The 23,242-nt window shown below is 53.5% G+C and overlaps 2 protein-coding genes across 2 annotated transcripts; both read left to right on the top strand.

The window, feature by feature from the left end:
• Positions 1–1,715: 1,715 nt before the first annotated feature.
• LOC138068806 (ATPase family AAA domain-containing protein 2-like) lies at positions 1,716–10,188 on the top strand. Its single transcript, XM_068957528.1, has 14 exons — positions 1,716–1,967; positions 2,610–2,718; positions 2,951–3,066; positions 3,735–3,909; positions 4,207–4,295; positions 4,653–4,812; positions 5,893–5,983; positions 6,207–6,484; positions 6,912–6,946; positions 7,932–8,127; positions 8,622–8,807; positions 9,281–9,416; positions 9,565–9,758; positions 10,168–10,188. Exons 1-14 carry the CDS (start codon positions 1,771–1,773, stop codon positions 10,186–10,188), a joined length of 1,983 nt encoding a protein of 660 aa, XP_068813629.1. The 5' UTR covers positions 1,716–1,770.
• Positions 10,189–14,723: 4,535 nt separating this feature from the next.
• LOC138068807 (ATPase family AAA domain-containing protein 2-like) lies at positions 14,724–23,195 on the top strand. Its single transcript, XM_068957529.1, has 14 exons — positions 14,724–14,975; positions 15,618–15,726; positions 15,959–16,074; positions 16,743–16,917; positions 17,215–17,303; positions 17,661–17,820; positions 18,900–18,990; positions 19,214–19,491; positions 19,919–19,953; positions 20,939–21,134; positions 21,629–21,814; positions 22,288–22,423; positions 22,572–22,765; positions 23,175–23,195. Exons 1-14 carry the CDS (start codon positions 14,779–14,781, stop codon positions 23,193–23,195), a joined length of 1,983 nt encoding a protein of 660 aa, XP_068813630.1. The 5' UTR covers positions 14,724–14,778.
• Positions 23,196–23,242: the final 47 nt, after the last annotated feature.

Genomic DNA, 23,242 nt, shown 5'->3' on the forward strand with positions numbered 1-23,242 from the left:
GGAGAGCAGCGGCTTCTCCTGGCCGCAAGACCTATTTGGACTAACTCGGGAGGCTGCGAATTCCCTCTGGGCCCCTAGGGAAGTCCTCTGGCCTGCTGGAAATTGCCCGCTGTGGGAGCCCCTCCATTATAGGGCGCTGTCGGGGCTGCACAACTTCCACGCTTAGAATCTTGGCTCCCCAGCAACACGTCCACCCCCGTGTCACTCGTGCCTCCTCAGCTGTGGTGAGAGGACCTTTGGCCCTTGCTCCAATAACTGCCTCCTCCTTTGCTGCTGCCAACACAGGTTTCTCCTGTGACGAGTGTTCATGTAGCTGTGGGTTTCGGAGTTACGCTTGTGCTCCTTGGTATGGTGGAGCCAACCTGGTTGGCAGGAGTGTTTTGTGCAGTCATGGCTACTCCAGTCTTTGAGGACTGAGAGGGTGCGTGAGAGGAGGAATCATAAAGGTGCTTCATGTCTGCAGAAGCTGCAGGCAGCTCCTGCGTAACTCCCTGCTGCTGGCTGAGGTTTTGCATTATCATTCCAACTAGACCTTCCGACTACTGGCTCTCGTGTCTACGGGCTCAGCAATTTCTCTAGTGTCTTGTGAACCAAACACTTGCTTCACTTTCAGCAGATTTCCCTTGTCCTCTTCAGCAGTTTTCATTGCCTGAGAAACTGCCTCAGGAGTAAAGAGCTTCTCTTGCATGCTTCCAAAAGTTGACATGTGCTTCATATGCTGCTTGAGCTCAGGTTCGGAGGAAGCATGGACCTCAGGCAGACTGAAGGAGTCCTTGCAGAAGAAGTCAAAACGTCTTTACCTTCCTCTTTCTCAGTAAGTTCTGTCTTCCACCCAGCACTCTGATGCCCTTGCACTTTTCACGCAGCTGAACAAACGCCTTCCAAAGTGCACTGCGCTCCACAAGAGCCTCTGTCTTTGCTCCCTGTAGGCGTGCTATAGCCTGAGAGAAAGGAAATCATCTGTCATATGCTATCAAGCTCCACTGGAAAGTACGTTAGAGGCAGCCTTTCTCGGAAGGGCTAATTCCCCACGCCTAAGCGGGGACATGAAAATGTCCGTGCGCACAGCGCAGTCCCAAAGTAGAGCTAGCTTCTGTCATTGTAGGGCCATCAAAGGCAGGTGAACGCCACACAGGGGAAGATGGCCGCGACTCTCCCAAGGACTATTACCTTCGACCCCGGAACGCCGTCGTCCAGTACCAAGAGCCATCGGAATGTGGGTTACAGGCACCGTTGGCCTGAAGGGCTGGTTGCTTCTGATTAAGGGTGGGGGAGTAGAACTTCTGGAATGAGAAGGTACATAGGCAGAGACAAACCAGAAATGATGCCTGGGCACTGTAATTACAGGGTCCTCAGAAGACGAGCAGACAGAGGATGATGGCGAAGGTACTCCCCGGGCACCTCACCTCAGGCAAACTGCTGAGGACACTCCCGCTCCCCGGGAAGGTAGGCTAGATGCAGAGCCTCTCTGAAGGGCTCGTTGCTTGTGTGTAAGTGGGATACAGGGTGGGCAATGCAAATGCATACACACACAGACCAATCAGAAGCTCTGTCTAGGCTCTGTGATTACAGGGGCAACGCGGGAAGGTGAAGGCCGGCAAGGGGAAGATGGCAAAGGTCCCTGGAAGCAGTATAACCTTCGAGCCAGGAAGACTGTTGCCTACTACCAGGAGGCATTGGAAGGTAGGTTCCACGCACAGTTTCTCGGGAGAGCTGATTTCTTGTGCAGAGTGGGCTCCACGTGGCTAAAGGAAAACAACTGTCATTGACATGCCCTGCCTTCATTCTGCAGGTCAGGCTCTCCCTTTGTCATTGAGATGCCTGTATCCTGTGCATGTTGCGTTTCTTGGCCGGCGTGCAGGCTCATTGCTGCTTTTTGTTTCTTCAGGCCCATCTTCTGAAGTCAGACAAAGAGCTGCGTCTCGCCGTGCCCGGTCACGAAGCCCGTGCTGCAGAAGAACGAGCAGGTCGGTGTATGGCTAGTGATAGTTCTCAGGGAGCCGTAGCGGTGCCTCTCCCATCACTGAGTAACACTTGTAAAGCTTTCCCGAGGGACGGTCACGAGGGGAAAATCACAGCATTGTAGCTGTGACAGTCGGAGGGTCTAGAGGAAGCAAGGCTTTTCCTCTGGGAGAGAAGATAGCTTTCATTAGCCAAGAGCTTGTAAAAAGGCAGGATTTGGGGGGGGGGGGGGGGGAAGGAGCCAGTGATGAAGGATGAGGGTGGAGGTCCTGGCTGAGACTGGGTAACTGAAGCCAGAAGCCCCTGCCACAAATCGTCAGTAGACAATTTCATGGTGAAGTAGAACAATGATTTTCTTAACCCAGGTAGGCAATTTAGTGAGACCTAGAGGGAGAGTGTCTTGCTACGTTTGAGTAAAATGTCAGTCTCTTCTGTCCCATGATTGAAAATAGGTCAGTTTAAATTGGACAGGTGGCTCGAACCAAATTCTTCTTGCCTCTGAGAAATGAATATAGCTTCACAACATCCACGTTTATGCCAGTGTATAAGTGCTTCCACACTCTCTTGCAACAGGAAAAGCGCAGCTATCCCTCTACCTGCAGGTTCATTTAGAAAGCCCCTTGCCCTTTCTCCTTCTTGCACAACAGGGGTCTTCCCCTACACTCTGGGAAGGATGAACGCGAGGGAAAGCACGCGGAGGGAAGGAAAACGGGAACCAGCCTGCCGCAAGTGGACCCAGTGCAAACCGAGAGTTCGGTGAGGAGTGGGAACTCACTGAGGCGGTGGGGACCTTTCCAGTGTTCATGAGAACCTTCCTGACTGTGGCTGTCAACAGCTCCCGTGCTTCACGGTTTACTCTCGGGGAACTGCCAGGTCATCCTGAACCTTCCCTTTGGGCTGGCATAGGATACATTGGGAGGAAGGCTTTTTTGGCTAGGCTGCAGCTTTCTCTGACCTCTGACACGTCTCCTCTTGAATGTTTCCCTAGGTATGCTTTGATGGTGTCGGTGGTCTCGCTGACCACATTGCCGCTTTAAAGGAGATGGTGCTGTTTCCCTTGCTTTACCCCGAGTTCTTTGAGCGATTCCAAATCCGACCCCCCAGGTAACACACGCTGCCTTAGAACTACAACATGCTAATTGCGCTCTTCTCCGGAGAACATGAAGCGCAGGTGCCAGCACACCTGTGTGCTTCCACATTTCTGCCCGGGCACAGTTTGCCCAGTGGCAGTAAACAGGAATTCCTTACAAATGGCTTACGCCCAGGCTAGACCTACTTTCACACCACAAGCAATGCTTTGTTGCAGTCAAAGGCTTGCTGTCCAGGGCTGTCAAAGCTGAAGACGCTGCAGAAGGCTCCTGGTTTAAGAAGGTGGCTTTGGGAGTGCTTCTGCTGGTTGGCTTCTGAGTGTTTTGGAAAAGTCCCCTTGACTAGTTTATAAGCGGGAAGGCACGAGGTCCGGCAAGTCACCTCTAAGCTGTTGTTTGACAGACCTGCTGACTTCCCGCCTCCCTCTCTTTGTAAGGCTCAGTCAAAGAGCTTCCGACTTTTTCCACCAGAAAGACAGGCTTTGTTTGCTCTCAAATCTTGCCTCTTGGGAACACTGGCACCTGTCTGGACTTTCCTCCCACTGGAGCTCTTCCTGCGCTCTAATACTGCAAGTGTTCTGGTCAGGCGGGAAGGCTGCTTTGCTTTCAGGACGGCGGTTGCCACAGGCACTTTCCCATGTCTTTTTATTGTAGCTACGGACATCTCTTTTTGTCATGTTGCAGAGGCTGTCTGTTCTGTGGGCCACCAGGCACTGGAAAGACACTGGTGGCTCGAGCGCTCGCAAATGAATGTAGGCAGGGAGACAAGAGAATAGCCTTCTTTGTGAGAAAAGGTGCCGACTGCCTCAGTCAATGGGTCGGAGAATCCGAGCGGCAGCTCCGCTCCTTATTTGAGCAGGTAAGGAGGAAATAGGTTGGGCCAGAGTTGTACCTGTACTTGTCCGCGGTGGACGTCTGTCAGCAGAACTCGGCCTCCTGCCTAGTTTGGCCGTGTCTCCTGTTGACATGGGAACATCAGTGTTCCCTTCTCCCGTGCCGTCCGGCTTGGCCTGAAGGGCTGGAAACCTTGCAGATGGGTTGGGGCCAGCACAGGCTCCGTGCCTTTGCAGCCACAAGGATCATCCTGCGTGTTCTTGCTGAGTAGGGCTGTGTTTTACATACACTCAGTAGCCCTGCATCTGTGCTTCCCTTCCAGGCCTATGAGAAGCGGCCTTCGATTATTTTCTTCGATGAGATCGACGGTCTGGCTCCTGTGCGCTCCAGTCACCAAGATCAGATTCACAGGTACCACCTTTTCCTTGCATTGCCACGTAATCGGCTTCGTTTCCTTTCCCGAGGGAAAAAGACCCAGCTGGTCCCCTGGAGATGACACACGCACTTCTTCTGAACTCCTCTAGTACCATGACACAGAGGTTCACAGGATTTTAAAGACAAGAGTTGAAATCGAGTCCCTAAGCTTGGTTTCTGGACAAGGCCTCTCTTGCCTTACCTCGGTGTTTGGGGCCTACCATGAGTCCTTTCCCTAATCAACAGCTCTTCCAGAAAAGCTTATCCTTTTTGAGTGACGTGACTTTGGAGAAAGTCGGGCGGCATGTAACAGCAGCTACTAAACCAGGCAATCCAACAACATTTCCTTGCCAGTTCAATTGTCACCACGCTGCTGGCACTCATGGATGGCTTAGACAGCAGAGGCGAGGTCGTGGTCATCGGCGCCACCAACAGGCCAGACTCCCTGGATCCTGCTTTGCGAAGGCCTGGCCGCTTTGACAGGGAGTTCCTTTTCACCTTGCCAAACAGACAGGTAAGGCTCTTCCAGCAACCTTCCTGCTACGGTGCCAAGGCCTCTCTTTACAAGAACACCCTGTTGCCACACACTGTCTCCGAGAGGGAGGAAGCAAAGAGGTGCCCTACGTGCTGGAGACCTCCCTGTTCCCCGAGCAGAACTGGGAGGGAGGCTGCAAACAGGAGTTTCACGGAGCCTGGAGCACACGGGCTTTCTTCCTCGCCCAAGCGGTTGCGCTTGGCTTCGTTCCTTAGTCCACCCAGGCCCTTGCCTCCTGAAGTTGCCTCCTCGCTCTCACTCCTCCACTTGGGAGAAGCTTAGGTGAAAGCTTGTGCTTGAGTGTGGCCGCGCTGGGAATCCTGGGAGCCGCCCAGGAGCCTTTAGGGAGCTGCCATTGTAACTGGTCTGAGCAGGCAGCTGGATGGAGACGGGAAGGACACTGCCCAGATGCAACACTGGGGAAGCTTTCTAGTGGCAAGGCTTGGGACGCTTGCAGTTCTTTGGCAACATCCAAGCAGGGACCACAGAGCTACAGAGCAACCAGAAGTAACTGTTTCCTTTAGAAAATAGAAACTCCAGGAGAAAGTGGAGCCCCGGCTTTGGTGCTTTCTTTCCTTTTCTTTTTTTTTTTTTTTTCCCCCCCCTCTTGGCTATCCCAGATTCTTTTTTCTTGAGTTAGCGTGTGGGGAGCGGAGAGGAAGGAGAAACACATTATTGGATCGAAGGCTCGTAACAATGCACAACACAGTAAGAAAACAGGAAAGAAACAGGAAAACAGGAAAGAAACAGGAAACACTTCCCTGAATCTCTGGCAAAGGTCGGAGATGAGCATAGGCACAGCTTGACGTTTGCTCGTTCAGGGGTAGAGGTTTGAGTCAGAATTATTGTTTCTCCTACTGTAGTTACTCCTCCTACCTACTGGGGAAGTACTGAGCTTCGAGAAGCAGGCAGTGTGTTACTAGAATGCACACATTTCTTAACTTTAGCAGAGGAAGACAAGCAAGTACGGGAATGTGACAGTGGGGCTTTTGCGGATGTTTCTTTTGTTTCTGAGAAAAAGGTTGCAGACAAGCCCAAATGTAACCATCTGGCTTGTAGGCTCGCAAAGAGATTTTCAGGATCCACACGAGAGGCTGGAGCCCAAAGCCATCGGACACGCTGCTTGAAGAGCTGGCTGAAACATGTGTCGGTAAGATGAAAAAGCGCTCCGAGTTCCTGCCTCTGACTGGGTCCTGACAGCGTCTGAGCTTGTGCCAGGCAGTAGCCAAGCTCCCGAGCCTTCCCTTCCCTTGTCTCTCACCACACGGGAGGCTGTGCCTCCCAGAACGGAGCGTCCCTTGGCAAAGCCTGTCCTTGGCTCCTCTGAGCTGCCTGAGACTGACGGACCTTTTGCTTCTGCTCTGCTGAATTAGGATACTGTGGGGCCGACATTCAAGCCCTCTGCGCTGAAGCTGCCCTCTGCGCTCTCCATCGCCACTATCCCCACATCTACACCAGCAGTCAGAAGCTGCAGATCAACGTGGCTTCCATTGAGATCACTGCAACCGATTTTGTGCTGGCTATGCAGAAGACTGCACCAGCTTCACAGAGGGCCGTGGCTTCCCCCGGGCAACCACTCCCACCCGCCTCCAAGCCACTGCTTCAGAACACGCTAGAGAGGCTCCTAAAAGGCGTGCAGAGGGTATTTCCCCACGCAGCCCTTGCACTCCAGAAGCACCAACAGCCAGGTAGGGCCGTTACGTTCACTGCCGTCAGCCTCTCCCAAAGCAAACCCTGCTAGTTTGCGCCAACAACAGAAAGAAACCCTTGCGGCAGGCGGAGGGTAAATGGAATGAACGGTAGAGAGGGCAGAGCTGGGAACTCCTCCCGGTTCACAGCAAGGGAACTATGCGTTCTCCACTGAAGCAGCCAGCTTCTGGAGGTTGTCAGCATCATCTTTCCTGGGGTTTGGCACTGATTTAAGGCTTGAAAGAGGAGGCAATATGAGGGAGTGTTAGGCCGTGCCCTTCCCTTCCTTTCCACACTGGGAGTGTGGGCTCCCGCTGCAGAAAGAAGTGGCCTTGCTGGCTGCTTTAGGTGTCCAGGAACTGCGGAAGGGCTTCCTGCTTGTCCTCTAGCTGTACTGTAAGGAGAAGAGGAGTTTTTGCCACCAGTAAAACATAGCTTAGGCAAAGGCAGACAGTTTGGGGGAAATGGCATTATTCCGTGTATGCCCAGGCAGTGAAGACATACAAGGCAGTGGGTTTCAGCCCTCAGTTAGAAGCTGGCTTAGTGCAAGGGAGGGCTGCAGACCTTCAGGAGAGTTAACAAGCCTCTCTTACCTTCTCACGGTACCAATCCTTCTGTAGAAAACGCCTGCATGGAGAGTGAGGAGGCATCACCTTCTGGACAGCAAAAGGAAACCTTCCTCCACTTTAACAGGTTGTTAAACTGCCCGCGACCTTTTGAGTGAAATGCTTCTGATTGATTGCTGGGGCTTTCCCAAGTGTCTTGGCGGTTGCAGGTGGGAGGGGTGGTAGATGAGGGAGGAAAGAAGACCTTGCCCAGGGTGTCTGGTATCCAAAACTGCAAGAAGCAAGCACAGAGATAGAACTAGGTGCTACAGTTGTAAGAAAGCAAGGAGCTGCAGCCGATCAAGCTGAAGGGGGCAGCCTCCTTTTCCTCCCCCAAAGACATCCACAGACATTAGGGCATGCTGCCCTAATTTCATGCACGCTATTCCTCAAGGAGAGTTGCACTTGCAACCTAGGAGACAGCACCCAAGGACAGATGAAACAATTGGAACGCAAGAATCAAGCAAGTAGCCCCCATTTCTATGGGCTTACAGGAATGTTGTTATTGAGCCTAGCCACTTTTGCCCTTCCTCACATACAGCTAAGGGCTCTCAAAGCCCGCGTCATTTGCTTTCCCAGAAGGCTTGTTCTGCCCCTTCGTGACCACCACCTCCGTTACCAGCTGACCACTTTCACCTAAGCTTGACCAGTGCGGAGAACTCAAGGCTCCTCAACTCAGGACATCCTGAGCGTGAGAGCTTCAGCGGGGAAGACAGGCAGACTGGTGTGTGCTGGACAAAGACAGACACCTTCACCAGCTGTGTCTTGACTCATCGCTTTCTTTCCAAACTGCTTGTCTTGCAGCTCTTCTCCTAGCAATGCTTGTGGCCAGCCAGCATGTCACCGGCCCAGGTTCCTAATAGCTGGAGAGCCCGGCTACGGGCAAACTTCTCACTTGGCGCCTGCACTCTTACACGCGCTGGAGAGGTTTGCCGTTCACGTGCTGGACCTGCCGGCTCTCTTTGCTAGCAGCACGCCACCTGAAGAAAGATGCACACAGGTACCGCTTCTCTCTGCAGTCTCACAGCATTAATAGACTTCACGGGCTTAGCGGAGGCGGCCTGGCTTTCCTGTGCTTTCTGTGGTGTTTATGTTGTGCTGAAGGAACCCTTTTCTTGTACACTGAACAGCAGAGAAGCAGCATGTTGTGCAGGAGCATCTTTTCCATTGCAAGTGCTGCACAGTAAGGCTGTTGCTAGCAGCTCAGGGAGCTCCAAGATGCTCTTGAGAAACCTCTCTTCCTGGCAAGAGCTGCTGCTGCTGGCAGCGGGCTCCGCAGAGCTGTTTCCCTTGCCTCTTCAGGCTCTCTAGCTCCCAGGAGGCGCCTCTGCATCTGCCTGACTGCTGGTCATGCCCTTTCGCCAGCCTCCTTCTTTAGCAGACTGAACGGCAACCCCGGTTTGGGGCCAAAGAAAAGGGTTTCTTTTCTCTCAGCATACCACAGGTATGCTGCTACTCGCTTCAGTGGTCTTCCCCAAACTTCCTTCTTACTAGTTGGTCCGAGAAGCCCAGAGGACAGCACCCAGCATCATTTATATGCCACACATCCATGCCTGGTGGGAGGCTGCTGGAGTCACCTTGAGAGCTACGCTCACCACACTGCTAGAGCGCATTCCACCTTACGCTCCAGTGCTGTTGCTCGCTACTTCGGATGTTTGCCATGCAGATCTCCCGGAAGAGGTATTTCTGCCACCGCTTTGCCCGCTTTTCTCAGTCTCATGATAATTTATCACTCCCTGAAGTACCTCAATCCTGTGCCCTCCTAAGCACTTGGACATTGCTATTTCTAGGGCACCCTGCTGGCATCTCCTCCCTCGGGAGTTGCCACAAGGCTTCCAAGTGAAGGGCGGCAAGGCAAGGCAATCCACTGCAGGCCACCTAGGAGCTGGTGCGTGCCCTCCCTGGCCTCACTGGAACCTCGGCTCGCTGCCCTGAGCTTTCATCCTGGAGGTCTTCCTTACAGAAGACGCCCTCCAGTGCCGGGCTGACCCACTACAATCTTGCCGTGAAGGCCAAGAAGCAAACTTGTTCTAGTCTCCCCCTTATTCAAAGCATTCCTCGGCTTCCCTGAAAACAGTTTTCACCTGCTTGGAGTAGAGCACGAATCTGCGGGGGGCCTTAGGGCTGCACTGTCTTTTCTCCTCCCGCCTCAGGTGCAAGCTTTGTTTTCGGAGCTTTATGGAGAAGTCTTCAATGTCCAGCCACCCAGCAAGGAGGAAGGGAGAAAGCTTTTTGAGGACTTGCTTCTCCACCAAGCTGCTCCACCTGCTGCACCACAAAGGAGAGCAGGTGGGAACTGTCCTACACATAGAGCTTTGCCATCGGTAGCTTAGCAGCTCTTTGGCATGTGTTTGGGTATTTGATTTCCTGGCATGACTTTGTACTCTGCTTGTGTCGGACTGCCATCGCTTGGCTAACCTGTTCTGGTTGACTGAAGGTTGCCACGCACTGGAAGTCCTGCCTGTGGCATCCCCACCTGAGCCTCGACTGCTGGCGGAGGAGGAAGAGCGGCAGCTGGAGGAGCAAGAGGAGCACACATTGCCAGCGGTGCCTGCAGATGCCAGTACGCCCCTGCCTGGTGGCAAGTTCCCTCCTGTTTTCCTTTTTGTCTTGTTTTGCCTTGTGCACCAAGTAAGAGGACGATGCTCGATTTGGAAGACAGAACTGCTTAGGTAACGCTTTGGCTTGCTGCTTCTGCTATCTCTGTGCAGCTGTATGCAGACGAAAGCGAAGGCGGCCCACATCGCCCTCGGAGAGCCAGGCAGAGAAGAGGAGGAGATGGTCACCCGCTGCTGAGAAGGAAACTCACATCTGGCTCAGGGTAGGTTGCAGCTCGCTCATCTACCTTTCCTTCCCGCTCTGCTGCCGAGCCTGGAGCTCTCCAATATGCCAGCGGAGCTGCAGGCAGGGCCAACATGCAGCTAACACAACTGGAGCCTTGCTCTTTCTCTCAAGTAGGTCCAAGGAGCTCATTTCCTCCATGGAAATCCGGTGCCATGCTTAAGTCTGTTCCCTGACGTTTCACTCCTCCTTTATTTAGCGATACGAGAAAGTAGGATGAGAGTTGTGTTGGACTGCCTTCTTGTGTGTGTGTGAACACATCGAGAGCCTGCTCAGAAGATCTCGTGCTACTGTAAATGTCTACTGTCTGGCTTTTTTCTTCAGCAGCTGCTGAATGCTGTGGGCGAGGCAACCAAGGACTGCAGCATACGCCACCTCGAGAAACTCCATCTGCTGCTCAGCCAGTGTATTTACCACCACCGGCAGGACAATGACAAAACTCAGTTAATCGAGGTAATTTGCTAAGTAGAGCCAAGCAGCAATTGTATGCATCTACAGATCCTTTTATTTTCTCTAAAGAACTCAGCTACCGAGGGTTTGCGTTTGTCTTCCAGCTTATAGCTAGCTTGTCTTTGTTTGGTTGGTGACTATTATTATTTTTTATCTTCTTTTTTTTTGTTTTAGGAAATGAAGGAAGCAATTGAAAACTTCTCCCGTGCTCAGTAACGTGAAACTCAGAAAAGGGGCGTCTAGAATATATGAATAAAGCTCATGTCAATCCTTTGAAGGTGTCTTCCTGGCTGTTTTGCTATTGTTGCTCCTTCAGAAGCCTCGCAGTGCTGTTCAGAGGCCCCTCTTGCACCCCTCCATCCCATTCCCCCTCTTTCTTCCTCCTTGATCCCCTGCCCCACACATTGCTTACTCCGTTCTGCACGGGTCCACTACCCCCCGTGAACAACCCCAAATCCTCAGGACTCCTCATCACTTGCAAAGCCCAGGTTATCCCTCTCCCAGACTATGCCTGTAGTGGCCTCAGGGCCAGGTAAGTAGAGACTGGAGGCTTTTGGCCTTTGCCCTTGTCTGTTCTCCCTCGCCTGTCAGGTTCAGGTCTCTGTGGAGTTTTCTTCTCACTTGCCCCTTGGTCCTCGATCAGGTAACCTTAATGAAGCAGAGGCTCTCGCCAGCCACAAACCCTCCCAACGTCTCCCCAGCACTCTCCTGCTCGCCCCCTCCCCATGTTCCCCCAGCAACAAGGCTCAGCACCTTCTCCACAAAGGCACCTCAACGCACACGCGCGCACTGCACACACGCCCCAGTGCTCTCCTGAGGAAAAAAAAAAAAAAAGCCCCTCGAGTGGTTATGTGTGGAAAAGACGAGGCATTGGCCAGGTGATGCTTCCAGGTAGCACCAGCGTGCGGAGGGCACAAGTAGGAAGGGGGTGCTGCCGAGCGTGCCCTTTGCAAGTGAACAAGCTCTTTCCTGAGCAGCTCTTGCTCCTTTCATTGAAGAGGCCAATTTCTGCTCTGCCAAGCAGAGAGAGGTTGACATCTCGGACACTTTGCCATGGCCTTCCCCCAGGCTTCGGACACCTCTGTACCACATACACGCAAGCGAGCGCTTCTTTGTCCCACTCCCGTTGCACTTGGGTGAGCAGAGGCACACGGACAGGAAGGTGACAGAAGGCTTGCCTACACATGGACCTGTCTTTGGTGGATGTTCTCCTCCCGAGCTGCGTGAATATGCTCTCCTGCAGAGACACGGGCATGCTTACACAACTCTCCGGCTCTGGAAGAGGCACCGGCGCCCTGAGCGGGCTGCCTTCCTGGGCTGTTGAAGCCAGGGGCTCTCGGCAGCCTTTCTGTCCCTGTTGGCTTTCTTGGGCTGCGCAGTCGTGTGCCTTGCAACCGCCTCGGTTGCCCCCTTGGCATCCTCCAGGCTCCTTTGGGCACCCTCAGATCCCTTCTCCAGGCACGCTCACGTGCTCTCTGCCCCTCTGCCTGTGCTCAGATCCCCTCTCTTCCCCTCATGCATGCTCAAGTCTCCTCTGGTCCTCTCCCTGCAGCCTCCCAGTCCTTCCATTTCCCTCTGCGAAGCACCTCCTCCACGGGGAACCCAAGCAGTGTGAGGGCGCTGCGAGTATTGTAGGCTGTGTGCGAGCATCACATTTTTCTTCTGCAAAATGAGTGACTTTGGACTGAAAATGGGGATTTCGGCTCATGAGGATCACATTTTTCAACCCTCCCCCCTCCCCCAAATTAGCACCCACCCCAAGCCCACTATTCCCAGTGGATGTCCCTAATGCAGAGGCTTTTTAGTGCCGAGGGAAAGAAATGACCATTGCCAAAAAGGGTTTGGGTTCTGCTTTGTTTTTCTTTTATTTTTCCCAGGCTTTGACACTGTTGGGACACATTCCTGGTGCATTTGTCTGAACGCAGTTCTCAGGGTGAGAGAGCAAACCCCTCTGCTGCTTCACTAGGCTCGGCCAGCTCCATGCTCGTGGCCTAGGGAAGCAACAGCTAGGGCTCGGCCCTTCCTGCCCACAAGATCACTGAGGGCAGTCACAGTCTTCCTCTGTGTTCATTCGGTTGCTCCCTTAGGCCTGCCTTCCTCAGCAGAGCCTCTCCTTGCCAGCAGGTGTAGCCCAGCATCCCCGAGGTGGGGACATGGCAGGGCTGGAAGGCCTGAGGGGAGCCCCAGCCTGGGGAAGCCCTCCTGTGGCTGCGCCTGCCCCCTGGCGGCCTCGGGGAGTGGGCAGGGAGGTGGGGGCATCTCCCCTAAAGTGCCCCAGGCAGCTCCCCTTCCCCTTGCAGGGCCCATCTTGGCAGGGCCTGGCCGGTCAATGCGTCCCTGCAGCCCCTCTGTGACATGGGCTGGGGCAGGACGCAGTGAGCGCATCACAGCAACAGCTTCCCCCTGCCCACATCGCCCCGGGAGCCTGAGCTGAGCCCACGCGCTTGGCGGTGCTCTCGCTACTGCTCTGCTCTGCTCTGCTCTGCTCTGCTCTGCTCTGGAGGAGCTGCTGGGCCGGGAGCAGGAGGAGGCGAGAGGAGGTGGTGGGACAGCGCGAGACGCTGTTTGGTGAGGTTCCCAGCAGGACGTTGGAGAGCAGCGGCTTCTCCTGGCCGCAAGACCTATTTGGACTAACTCGGGAGGCTGCGAATTCCCTCTGGGCCCCTAGGGAAGTCCTCTGGCCTGCTGGAAATTGCCCGCTGTGGGAGCCCCTCCATTATAGGGCGCTGTCGGGGCTGCACAACTTCCACGCTTAGAATCTTGGCTCCCCAGCAACACGTCCACCCCCGTGTCACTCGTGCCTCCTCAGCTGTGGTGAGAGGACCTTTGGCCCTTGCTCCAATAACTGCCTCCTCCTTTGCTGCTGCCAACACAGGTTTCTCCTGTGACGAGTGTTCATGTAGCTGTGGGTTTCGGAGTTACGCTTGTGCTCCTTGGTATGGTGGAGCCAACCTGGTTGGCAGGAGTGTTTTGTGCAGTCATGGCTACTCCAGTCTTTGAGGACTGAGAGGGTGCGTGAGAGGAGGAATCATAAAGGTGCTTCATGTCTGCAGAAGCTGCAGGCAGCTCCTGCGTAACTCCCTGCTGCTGGCTGAGGTTTTGCATTATCATTCCAACTAGACCTTCCGACTACTGGCTCTCGTGTCTACGGGCTCAGCAATTTCTCTAGTGTCTTGTGAACCAAACACTTGCTTCACTTTCAGCAGATTTCCCTTGTCCTCTTCAGCAGTTTTCATTGCCTGAGAAACTGCCTCAGGAGTAAAGAGCTTCTCTTGCATGCTTCCAAAAGTTGACATGTGCTTCATATGCTGCTTGAGCTCAGGTTCGGAGGAAGCATGGACCTCAGGCAGACTGAAGGAGTCCTTGCAGAAGAAGTCAAAACGTCTTTACCTTCCTCTTTCTCAGTAAGTTCTGTCTTCCACCCAGCACTCTGATGCCCTTGCACTTTTCACGCAGCTGAACAAACGCCTTCCAAAGTGCACTGCGCTCCACAAGAGCCTCTGTCTTTGCTCCCTGTAGGCGTGCTATAGCCTGAGAGAAAGGAAATCATCTGTCATATGCTATCAAGCTCCACTGGAAAGTACGTTAGAGGCAGCCTTTCTCGGAAGGGCTAATTCCCCACGCCTAAGCGGGGACATGAAAATGTCCGTGCGCACAGCGCAGTCCCAAAGTAGAGCTAGCTTCTGTCATTGTAGGGCCATCAAAGGCAGGTGAACGCCACACAGGGGAAGATGGCCGCGACTCTCCCAAGGACTATTACCTTCGACCCCGGAACGCCGTCGTCCAGTACCAAGAGCCATCGGAATGTGGGTTACAGGCACCGTTGGCCTGAAGGGCTGGTTGCTTCTGATTAAGGGTGGGGGAGTAGAACTTCTGGAATGAGAAGGTACATAGGCAGAGACAAACCAGAAATGATGCCTGGGCACTGTAATTACAGGGTCCTCAGAAGACGAGCAGACAGAGGATGATGGCGAAGGTACTCCCCGGGCACCTCACCTCAGGCAAACTGCTGAGGACACTCCCGCTCCCCGGGAAGGTAGGCTAGATGCAGAGCCTCTCTGAAGGGCTCGTTGCTTGTGTGTAAGTGGGATACAGGGTGGGCAATGCAAATGCATACACACACAGACCAATCAGAAGCTCTGTCTAGGCTCTGTGATTACAGGGGCAACGCGGGAAGGTGAAGGCCGGCAAGGGGAAGATGGCAAAGGTCCCTGGAAGCAGTATAACCTTCGAGCCAGGAAGACTGTTGCCTACTACCAGGAGGCATTGGAAGGTAGGTTCCACGCACAGTTTCTCGGGAGAGCTGATTTCTTGTGCAGAGTGGGCTCCACGTGGCTAAAGGAAAACAACTGTCATTGACATGCCCTGCCTTCATTCTGCAGGTCAGGCTCTCCCTTTGTCATTGAGATGCCTGTATCCTGTGCATGTTGCGTTTCTTGGCCGGCGTGCAGGCTCATTGCTGCTTTTTGTTTCTTCAGGCCCATCTTCTGAAGTCAGACAAAGAGCTGCGTCTCGCCGTGCCCGGTCACGAAGCCCGTGCTGCAGAAGAACGAGCAGGTCGGTGTATGGCTAGTGATAGTTCTCAGGGAGCCGTAGCGGTGCCTCTCCCATCACTGAGTAACACTTGTAAAGCTTTCCCGAGGGACGGTCACGAGGGGAAAATCACAGCATTGTAGCTGTGACAGTCGGAGGGTCTAGAGGAAGCAAGGCTTTTCCTCTGGGAGAGAAGATAGCTTTCATTAGCCAAGAGCTTGTAAAAAGGCAGGATTTGGGGGGGGGGGGGGGGGAAGGAGCCAGTGATGAAGGATGAGGGTGGAGGTCCTGGCTGAGACTGGGTAACTGAAGCCAGAAGCCCCTGCCACAAATCGTCAGTAGACAATTTCATGGTGAAGTAGAACAATGATTTTCTTAACCCAGGTAGGCAATTTAGTGAGACCTAGAGGGAGAGTGTCTTGCTACGTTTGAGTAAAATGTCAGTCTCTTCTGTCCCATGATTGAAAATAGGTCAGTTTAAATTGGACAGGTGGCTCGAACCAAATTCTTCTTGCCTCTGAGAAATGAATATAGCTTCACAACATCCACGTTTATGCCAGTGTATAAGTGCTTCCACACTCTCTTGCAACAGGAAAAGCGCAGCTATCCCTCTACCTGCAGGTTCATTTAGAAAGCCCCTTGCCCTTTCTCCTTCTTGCACAACAGGGGTCTTCCCCTACACTCTGGGAAGGATGAACGCGAGGGAAAGCACGCGGAGGGAAGGAAAACGGGAACCAGCCTGCCGCAAGTGGACCCAGTGCAAACCGAGAGTTCGGTGAGGAGTGGGAACTCACTGAGGCGGTGGGGACCTTTCCAGTGTTCATGAGAACCTTCCTGACTGTGGCTGTCAACAGCTCCCGTGCTTCACGGTTTACTCTCGGGGAACTGCCAGGTCATCCTGAACCTTCCCTTTGGGCTGGCATAGGATACATTGGGAGGAAGGCTTTTTTGGCTAGGCTGCAGCTTTCTCTGACCTCTGACACGTCTCCTCTTGAATGTTTCCCTAGGTATGCTTTGATGGTGTCGGTGGTCTCGCTGACCACATTGCCGCTTTAAAGGAGATGGTGCTGTTTCCCTTGCTTTACCCCGAGTTCTTTGAGCGATTCCAAATCCGACCCCCCAGGTAACACACGCTGCCTTAGAACTACAACATGCTAATTGCGCTCTTCTCCGGAGAACATGAAGCGCAGGTGCCAGCACACCTGTGTGCTTCCACATTTCTGCCCGGGCACAGTTTGCCCAGTGGCAGTAAACAGGAATTCCTTACAAATGGCTTACGCCCAGGCTAGACCTACTTTCACACCACAAGCAATGCTTTGTTGCAGTCAAAGGCTTGCTGTCCAGGGCTGTCAAAGCTGAAGACGCTGCAGAAGGCTCCTGGTTTAAGAAGGTGGCTTTGGGAGTGCTTCTGCTGGTTGGCTTCTGAGTGTTTTGGAAAAGTCCCCTTGACTAGTTTATAAGCGGGAAGGCACGAGGTCCGGCAAGTCACCTCTAAGCTGTTGTTTGACAGACCTGCTGACTTCCCGCCTCCCTCTCTTTGTAAGGCTCAGTCAAAGAGCTTCCGACTTTTTCCACCAGAAAGACAGGCTTTGTTTGCTCTCAAATCTTGCCTCTTGGGAACACTGGCACCTGTCTGGACTTTCCTCCCACTGGAGCTCTTCCTGCGCTCTAATACTGCAAGTGTTCTGGTCAGGCGGGAAGGCTGCTTTGCTTTCAGGACGGCGGTTGCCACAGGCACTTTCCCATGTCTTTTTATTGTAGCTACGGACATCTCTTTTTGTCATGTTGCAGAGGCTGTCTGTTCTGTGGGCCACCAGGCACTGGAAAGACACTGGTGGCTCGAGCGCTCGCAAATGAATGTAGGCAGGGAGACAAGAGAATAGCCTTCTTTGTGAGAAAAGGTGCCGACTGCCTCAGTCAATGGGTCGGAGAATCCGAGCGGCAGCTCCGCTCCTTATTTGAGCAGGTAAGGAGGAAATAGGTTGGGCCAGAGTTGTACCTGTACTTGTCCGCGGTGGACGTCTGTCAGCAGAACTCGGCCTCCTGCCTAGTTTGGCCGTGTCTCCTGTTGACATGGGAACATCAGTGTTCCCTTCTCCCGTGCCGTCCGGCTTGGCCTGAAGGGCTGGAAACCTTGCAGATGGGTTGGGGCCAGCACAGGCTCCGTGCCTTTGCAGCCACAAGGATCATCCTGCGTGTTCTTGCTGAGTAGGGCTGTGTTTTACATACACTCAGTAGCCCTGCATCTGTGCTTCCCTTCCAGGCCTATGAGAAGCGGCCTTCGATTATTTTCTTCGATGAGATCGACGGTCTGGCTCCTGTGCGCTCCAGTCACCAAGATCAGATTCACAGGTACCACCTTTTCCTTGCATTGCCACGTAATCGGCTTCGTTTCCTTTCCCGAGGGAAAAAGACCCAGCTGGTCCCCTGGAGATGACACACGCACTTCTTCTGAACTCCTCTAGTACCATGACACAGAGGTTCACAGGATTTTAAAGACAAGAGTTGAAATCGAGTCCCTAAGCTTGGTTTCTGGACAAGGCCTCTCTTGCCTTACCTCGGTGTTTGGGGCCTACCATGAGTCCTTTCCCTAATCAACAGCTCTTCCAGAAAAGCTTATCCTTTTTGAGTGACGTGACTTTGGAGAAAGTCGGGCGGCATGTAACAGCAGCTACTAAACCAGGCAATCCAACAACATTTCCTTGCCAGTTCAATTGTCACCACGCTGCTGGCACTCATGGATGGCTTAGACAGCAGAGGCGAGGTCGTGGTCATCGGCGCCACCAACAGGCCAGACTCCCTGGATCCTGCTTTGCGAAGGCCTGGCCGCTTTGACAGGGAGTTCCTTTTCACCTTGCCAAACAGACAGGTAAGGCTCTTCCAGCAACCTTCCTGCTACGGTGCCAAGGCCTCTCTTTACAAGAACACCCTGTTGCCACACACTGTCTCCGAGAGGGAGGAAGCAAAGAGGTGCCCTACGTGCTGGAGACCTCCCTGTTCCCCGAGCAGAACTGGGAGGGAGGCTGCAAACAGGAGTTTCACGGAGCCTGGAGCACACGGGCTTTCTTCCTCGCCCAAGCGGTTGCGCTTGGCTTCGTTCCTTAGTCCACCCAGGCCCTTGCCTCCTGAAGTTGCCTCCTCGCTCTCACTCCTCCACTTGGGAGAAGCTTAGGTGAAAGCTTGTGCTTGAGTGTGGCCGCGCTGGGAATCCTGGGAGCCGCCCAGGAGCCTTTAGGGAGCTGCCATTGTAACTGGTCTGAGCAGGCAGCTGGATGGAGACGGGAAGGACACTGCCCAGATGCAACACTGGGGAAGCTTTCTAGTGGCAAGGCTTGGGACGCTTGCAGTTCTTTGGCAACATCCAAGCAGGGACCACAGAGCTACAGAGCAACCAGAAGTAACTGTTTCCTTTAGAAAATAGAAACTCCAGGAGAAAGTGGAGCCCCGGCTTTGGTGCTTTCTTTCCTTTTCTTTTTTTTTTTTTTTCCCCCCCCTCTTGGCTATCCCAGATTCTTTTTTCTTGAGTTAGCGTGTGGGGAGCGGAGAGGAAGGAGAAACACATTATTGGATCGAAGGCTCGTAACAATGCACAACACAGTAAGAAAACAGGAAAGAAACAGGAAAACAGGAAAGAAACAGGAAACACTTCCCTGAATCTCTGGCAAAGGTCGGAGATGAGCATAGGCACAGCTTGACGTTTGCTCGTTCAGGGGTAGAGGTTTGAGTCAGAATTATTGTTTCTCCTACTGTAGTTACTCCTCCTACCTACTGGGGAAGTACTGAGCTTCGAGAAGCAGGCAGTGTGTTACTAGAATGCACACATTTCTTAACTTTAGCAGAGGAAGACAAGCAAGTACGGGAATGTGACAGTGGGGCTTTTGCGGATGTTTCTTTTGTTTCTGAGAAAAAGGTTGCAGACAAGCCCAAATGTAACCATCTGGCTTGTAGGCTCGCAAAGAGATTTTCAGGATCCACACGAGAGGCTGGAGCCCAAAGCCATCGGACACGCTGCTTGAAGAGCTGGCTGAAACATGTGTCGGTAAGATGAAAAAGCGCTCCGAGTTCCTGCCTCTGACTGGGTCCTGACAGCGTCTGAGCTTGTGCCAGGCAGTAGCCAAGCTCCCGAGCCTTCCCTTCCCTTGTCTCTCACCACACGGGAGGCTGTGCCTCCCAGAACGGAGCGTCCCTTGGCAAAGCCTGTCCTTGGCTCCTCTGAGCTGCCTGAGACTGACGGACCTTTTGCTTCTGCTCTGCTGAATTAGGATACTGTGGGGCCGACATTCAAGCCCTCTGCGCTGAAGCTGCCCTCTGCGCTCTCCATCGCCACTATCCCCACATCTACACCAGCAGTCAGAAGCTGCAGATCAACGTGGCTTCCATTGAGATCACTGCAACCGATTTTGTGCTGGCTATGCAGAAGACTGCACCAGCTTCACAGAGGGCCGTGGCTTCCCCCGGGCAACCACTCCCACCCGCCTCCAAGCCACTGCTTCAGAACACGCTAGAGAGGCTCCTAAAAGGCGTGCAGAGGGTATTTCCCCACGCAGCCCTTGCACTCCAGAAGCACCAACAGCCAGGTAGGGCCGTTACGTTCACTGCCGTCAGCCTCTCCCAAAGCAAACCCTGCTAGTTTGCGCCAACAACAGAAAGAAACCCTTGCGGCAGGCGGAGGGTAAATGGAATGAACGGTAGAGAGGGCAGAGCTGGGAACTCCTCCCGGTTCACAGCAAGGGAACTATGCGTTCTCCACTGAAGCAGCCAGCTTCTGGAGGTTGTCAGCATCATCTTTCCTGGGGTTTGGCACTGATTTAAGGCTTGAAAGAGGAGGCAATATGAGGGAGTGTTAGGCCGTGCCCTTCCCTTCCTTTCCACACTGGGAGTGTGGGCTCCCGCTGCAGAAAGAAGTGGCCTTGCTGGCTGCTTTAGGTGTCCAGGAACTGCGGAAGGGCTTCCTGCTTGTCCTCTAGCTGTACTGTAAGGAGAAGAGGAGTTTTTGCCACCAGTAAAACATAGCTTAGGCAAAGGCAGACAGTTTGGGGGAAATGGCATTATTCCGTGTATGCCCAGGCAGTGAAGACATACAAGGCAGTGGGTTTCAGCCCTCAGTTAGAAGCTGGCTTAGTGCAAGGGAGGGCTGCAGACCTTCAGGAGAGTTAACAAGCCTCTCTTACCTTCTCACGGTACCAATCCTTCTGTAGAAAACGCCTGCATGGAGAGTGAGGAGGCATCACCTTCTGGACAGCAAAAGGAAACCTTCCTCCACTTTAACAGGTTGTTAAACTGCCCGCGACCTTTTGAGTGAAATGCTTCTGATTGATTGCTGGGGCTTTCCCAAGTGTCTTGGCGGTTGCAGGTGGGAGGGGTGGTAGATGAGGGAGGAAAGAAGACCTTGCCCAGGGTGTCTGGTATCCAAAACTGCAAGAAGCAAGCACAGAGATAGAACTAGGTGCTACAGTTGTAAGAAAGCAAGGAGCTGCAGCCGATCAAGCTGAAGGGGGCAGCCTCCTTTTCCTCCCCCAAAGACATCCACAGACATTAGGGCATGCTGCCCTAATTTCATGCACGCTATTCCTCAAGGAGAGTTGCACTTGCAACCTAGGAGACAGCACCCAAGGACAGATGAAACAATTGGAACGCAAGAATCAAGCAAGTAGCCCCCATTTCTATGGGCTTACAGGAATGTTGTTATTGAGCCTAGCCACTTTTGCCCTTCCTCACATACAGCTAAGGGCTCTCAAAGCCCGCGTCATTTGCTTTCCCAGAAGGCTTGTTCTGCCCCTTCGTGACCACCACCTCCGTTACCAGCTGACCACTTTCACCTAAGCTTGACCAGTGCGGAGAACTCAAGGCTCCTCAACTCAGGACATCCTGAGCGTGAGAGCTTCAGCGGGGAAGACAGGCAGACTGGTGTGTGCTGGACAAAGACAGACACCTTCACCAGCTGTGTCTTGACTCATCGCTTTCTTTCCAAACTGCTTGTCTTGCAGCTCTTCTCCTAGCAATGCTTGTGGCCAGCCAGCATGTCACCGGCCCAGGTTCCTAATAGCTGGAGAGCCCGGCTACGGGCAAACTTCTCACTTGGCGCCTGCACTCTTACACGCGCTGGAGAGGTTTGCCGTTCACGTGCTGGACCTGCCGGCTCTCTTTGCTAGCAGCACGCCACCTGAAGAAAGATGCACACAGGTACCGCTTCTCTCTGCAGTCTCACAGCATTAATAGACTTCACGGGCTTAGCGGAGGTGGCCTGGCTTTCCTGTGCTTTCTGTGGTGTTTATGTTGTGCTGAAGGAACCCTTTTCTTGTACACTGAACAGCAGAGAAGCAGCATGTTGTGCAGGAGCATCTTTTCCATTGCAAGTGCCGCACAGTAAGGCTGTTGCTAGCAGCTCAGGGAGCTCCAAGATGCTCTTGAGAAACCTCTCTTCCTGGCAAGAGCTGCTGCTGCTGGCAGCGGGCTCCGCAGAGCTGTTTCCCTTGCCTCTTCAGGCTCTCTAGCTCCCAGGAGGCGCCTCTGCATCTGCCTGACTGCTGGTCATGCCCTTTCGCCAGCCTCCTTCTTTAGCAGACTGAACGGCAACCCCGGTTTGGGGCCAAAGAAAAGGGTTTCTTTTCTCTCAGCATACCACAGGTATGCTGCTACTCGCTTCAGTGGTCTTCCCCAAACTTCCTTCTTACTAGTTGGTCCGAGAAGCCCAGAGGACAGCACCCAGCATCATTTATATGCCACACATCCATGCCTGGTGGGAGGCTGCTGGAGTCACCTTGAGAGCTACGCTCACCACACTGCTAGAGCGCATTCCACCTTACGCTCCAGTGCTGTTGCTCGCTACTTCGGATGTTTGCCATGCAGATCTCCCGGAAGAGGTATTTCTGCCACCGCTTTGCCCGCTTTTCTCAGTCTCATGATAATTTATCACTCCCTGAAGTACCTCAATCCTGTGCCCTCCTAAGCACTTGGACATTGCTATTTCTAGGGCACCCTGCTGGCATCTCCTCCCTCGGGAGTTGCCACAAGGCTTCCAAGTGAAGGGCGGCAAGGCAAGGCAATCCACTGCAGGCCACCTAGGAGCTGGTGCGTGCCCTCCCTGGCCTCACTGGAACCTCGGCTCGCTGCCCTGAGCTTTCATCCTGGAGGTCTTCCTTACAGAAGACGCCCTCCAGTGCCGGGCTGACCCACTACAATCTTGCCGTGAAGGCCAAGAAGCAAACTTGTTCTAGTCTCCCCCTTATTCAAAGCATTCCTCGGCTTCCCTGAAAACAGTTTTCACCTGCTTGGAGTAGAGCACGAATCTGCGGGGGGCCTTAGGGCTGCACTGTCTTTTCTCCTCCCGCCTCAGGTGCAAGCTTTGTTTTCGGAGCTTTATGGAGAAGTCTTCAATGTCCAGCCACCCAGCAAGGAGGAAGGGAGAAAGCTTTTTGAGGACTTGCTTCTCCACCAAGCTGCTCCACCTGCTGCACCACAAAGGAGAGCAGGTGGGAACTGTCCTACACATAGAGCTTTGCCATCGGTAGCTTAGCAGCTCTTTGGCATGTGTTTGGGTATTTGATTTCCTGGCATGACTTTGTACTCTGCTTGTGTCGGACTGCCATCGCTTGGCTAACCTGTTCTGGTTGACTGAAGGTTGCCACGCACTGGAAGTCCTGCCTGTGGCATCCCCACCTGAGCCTCGACTGCTGGCGGAGGAGGAAGAGCGGCAGCTGGAGGAGCAAGAGGAGCACACATTGCCAGCGGTGCCTGCAGATGCCAGTACGCCCCTGCCTGGTGGCAAGTTCCCTCCTGTTTTCCTTTTTGTCTTGTTTTGCCTTGTGCACCAAGTAAGAGGACGATGCTCGATTTGGAAGACAGAACTGCTTAGGTAACGCTTTGGCTTGCTGCTTCTGCTATCTCTGTGCAGCTGTATGCAGACGAAAGCGAAGGCGGCCCACATCGCCCTCGGAGAGCCAGGCAGAGAAGAGGAGGAGATGGTCACCCGCTGCTGAGAAGGAAACTCACATCTGGCTCAGGGTAGGTTGCAGCTCGCTCATCTACCTTTCCTTCCCGCTCTGCTGCCGAGCCTGGAGCTCTCCAATATGCCAGCGGAGCTGCAGGCAGGGCCAACATGCAGCTAACACAACTGGAGCCTTGCTCTTTCTCTCAAGTAGGTCCAAGGAGCTCATTTCCTCCATGGAAATCCGGTGCCATGCTTAAGTCTGTTCCCTGACGTTTCACTCCTCCTTTATTTAGCGATACGAGAAAGTAGGATGAGAGTTGTGTTGGACTGCCTTCTTGTGTGTGTGTGAACACATCGAGAG

This window comes from Struthio camelus, chromosome 11 (genome assembly GCF_040807025.1).
Source record: "Struthio camelus isolate bStrCam1 chromosome 11, bStrCam1.hap1, whole genome shotgun sequence".
Lineage (NCBI taxonomy): Eukaryota > Metazoa > Chordata > Aves > Struthioniformes > Struthionidae > Struthio > Struthio camelus.

Bases quoted from the DNA above. Each gene is read 5' to 3' on its own strand.
- LOC138068806 (XM_068957528.1), top strand. From the start codon at position 1,771: ATGCCCTGCCTTCATTCTGCAGGTCAGGCTCTCCCTTTGTCATTGAGA. The intron at 3,910-4,206 runs GTAAGGAGGAAA...CTTCCCTTCCAG, and splicing joins TCCGCTCCTTATTTGAGCAG to GCCTATGAGAAGCGGCCTTC. The intron at 4,296-4,652 runs GTACCACCTTTT...TTTCCTTGCCAG, and splicing joins CACCAAGATCAGATTCACAG to TTCAATTGTCACCACGCTGC.
- LOC138068807 (XM_068957529.1), top strand. From the start codon at position 14,779: ATGCCCTGCCTTCATTCTGCAGGTCAGGCTCTCCCTTTGTCATTGAGA. The intron at 14,976-15,617 runs GTCGGTGTATGG...CTTGCACAACAG, and splicing joins TGCTGCAGAAGAACGAGCAG to GGGTCTTCCCCTACACTCTG. The intron at 17,821-18,899 runs GTAAGGCTCTTC...TCTGGCTTGTAG, and splicing joins TCACCTTGCCAAACAGACAG to GCTCGCAAAGAGATTTTCAG.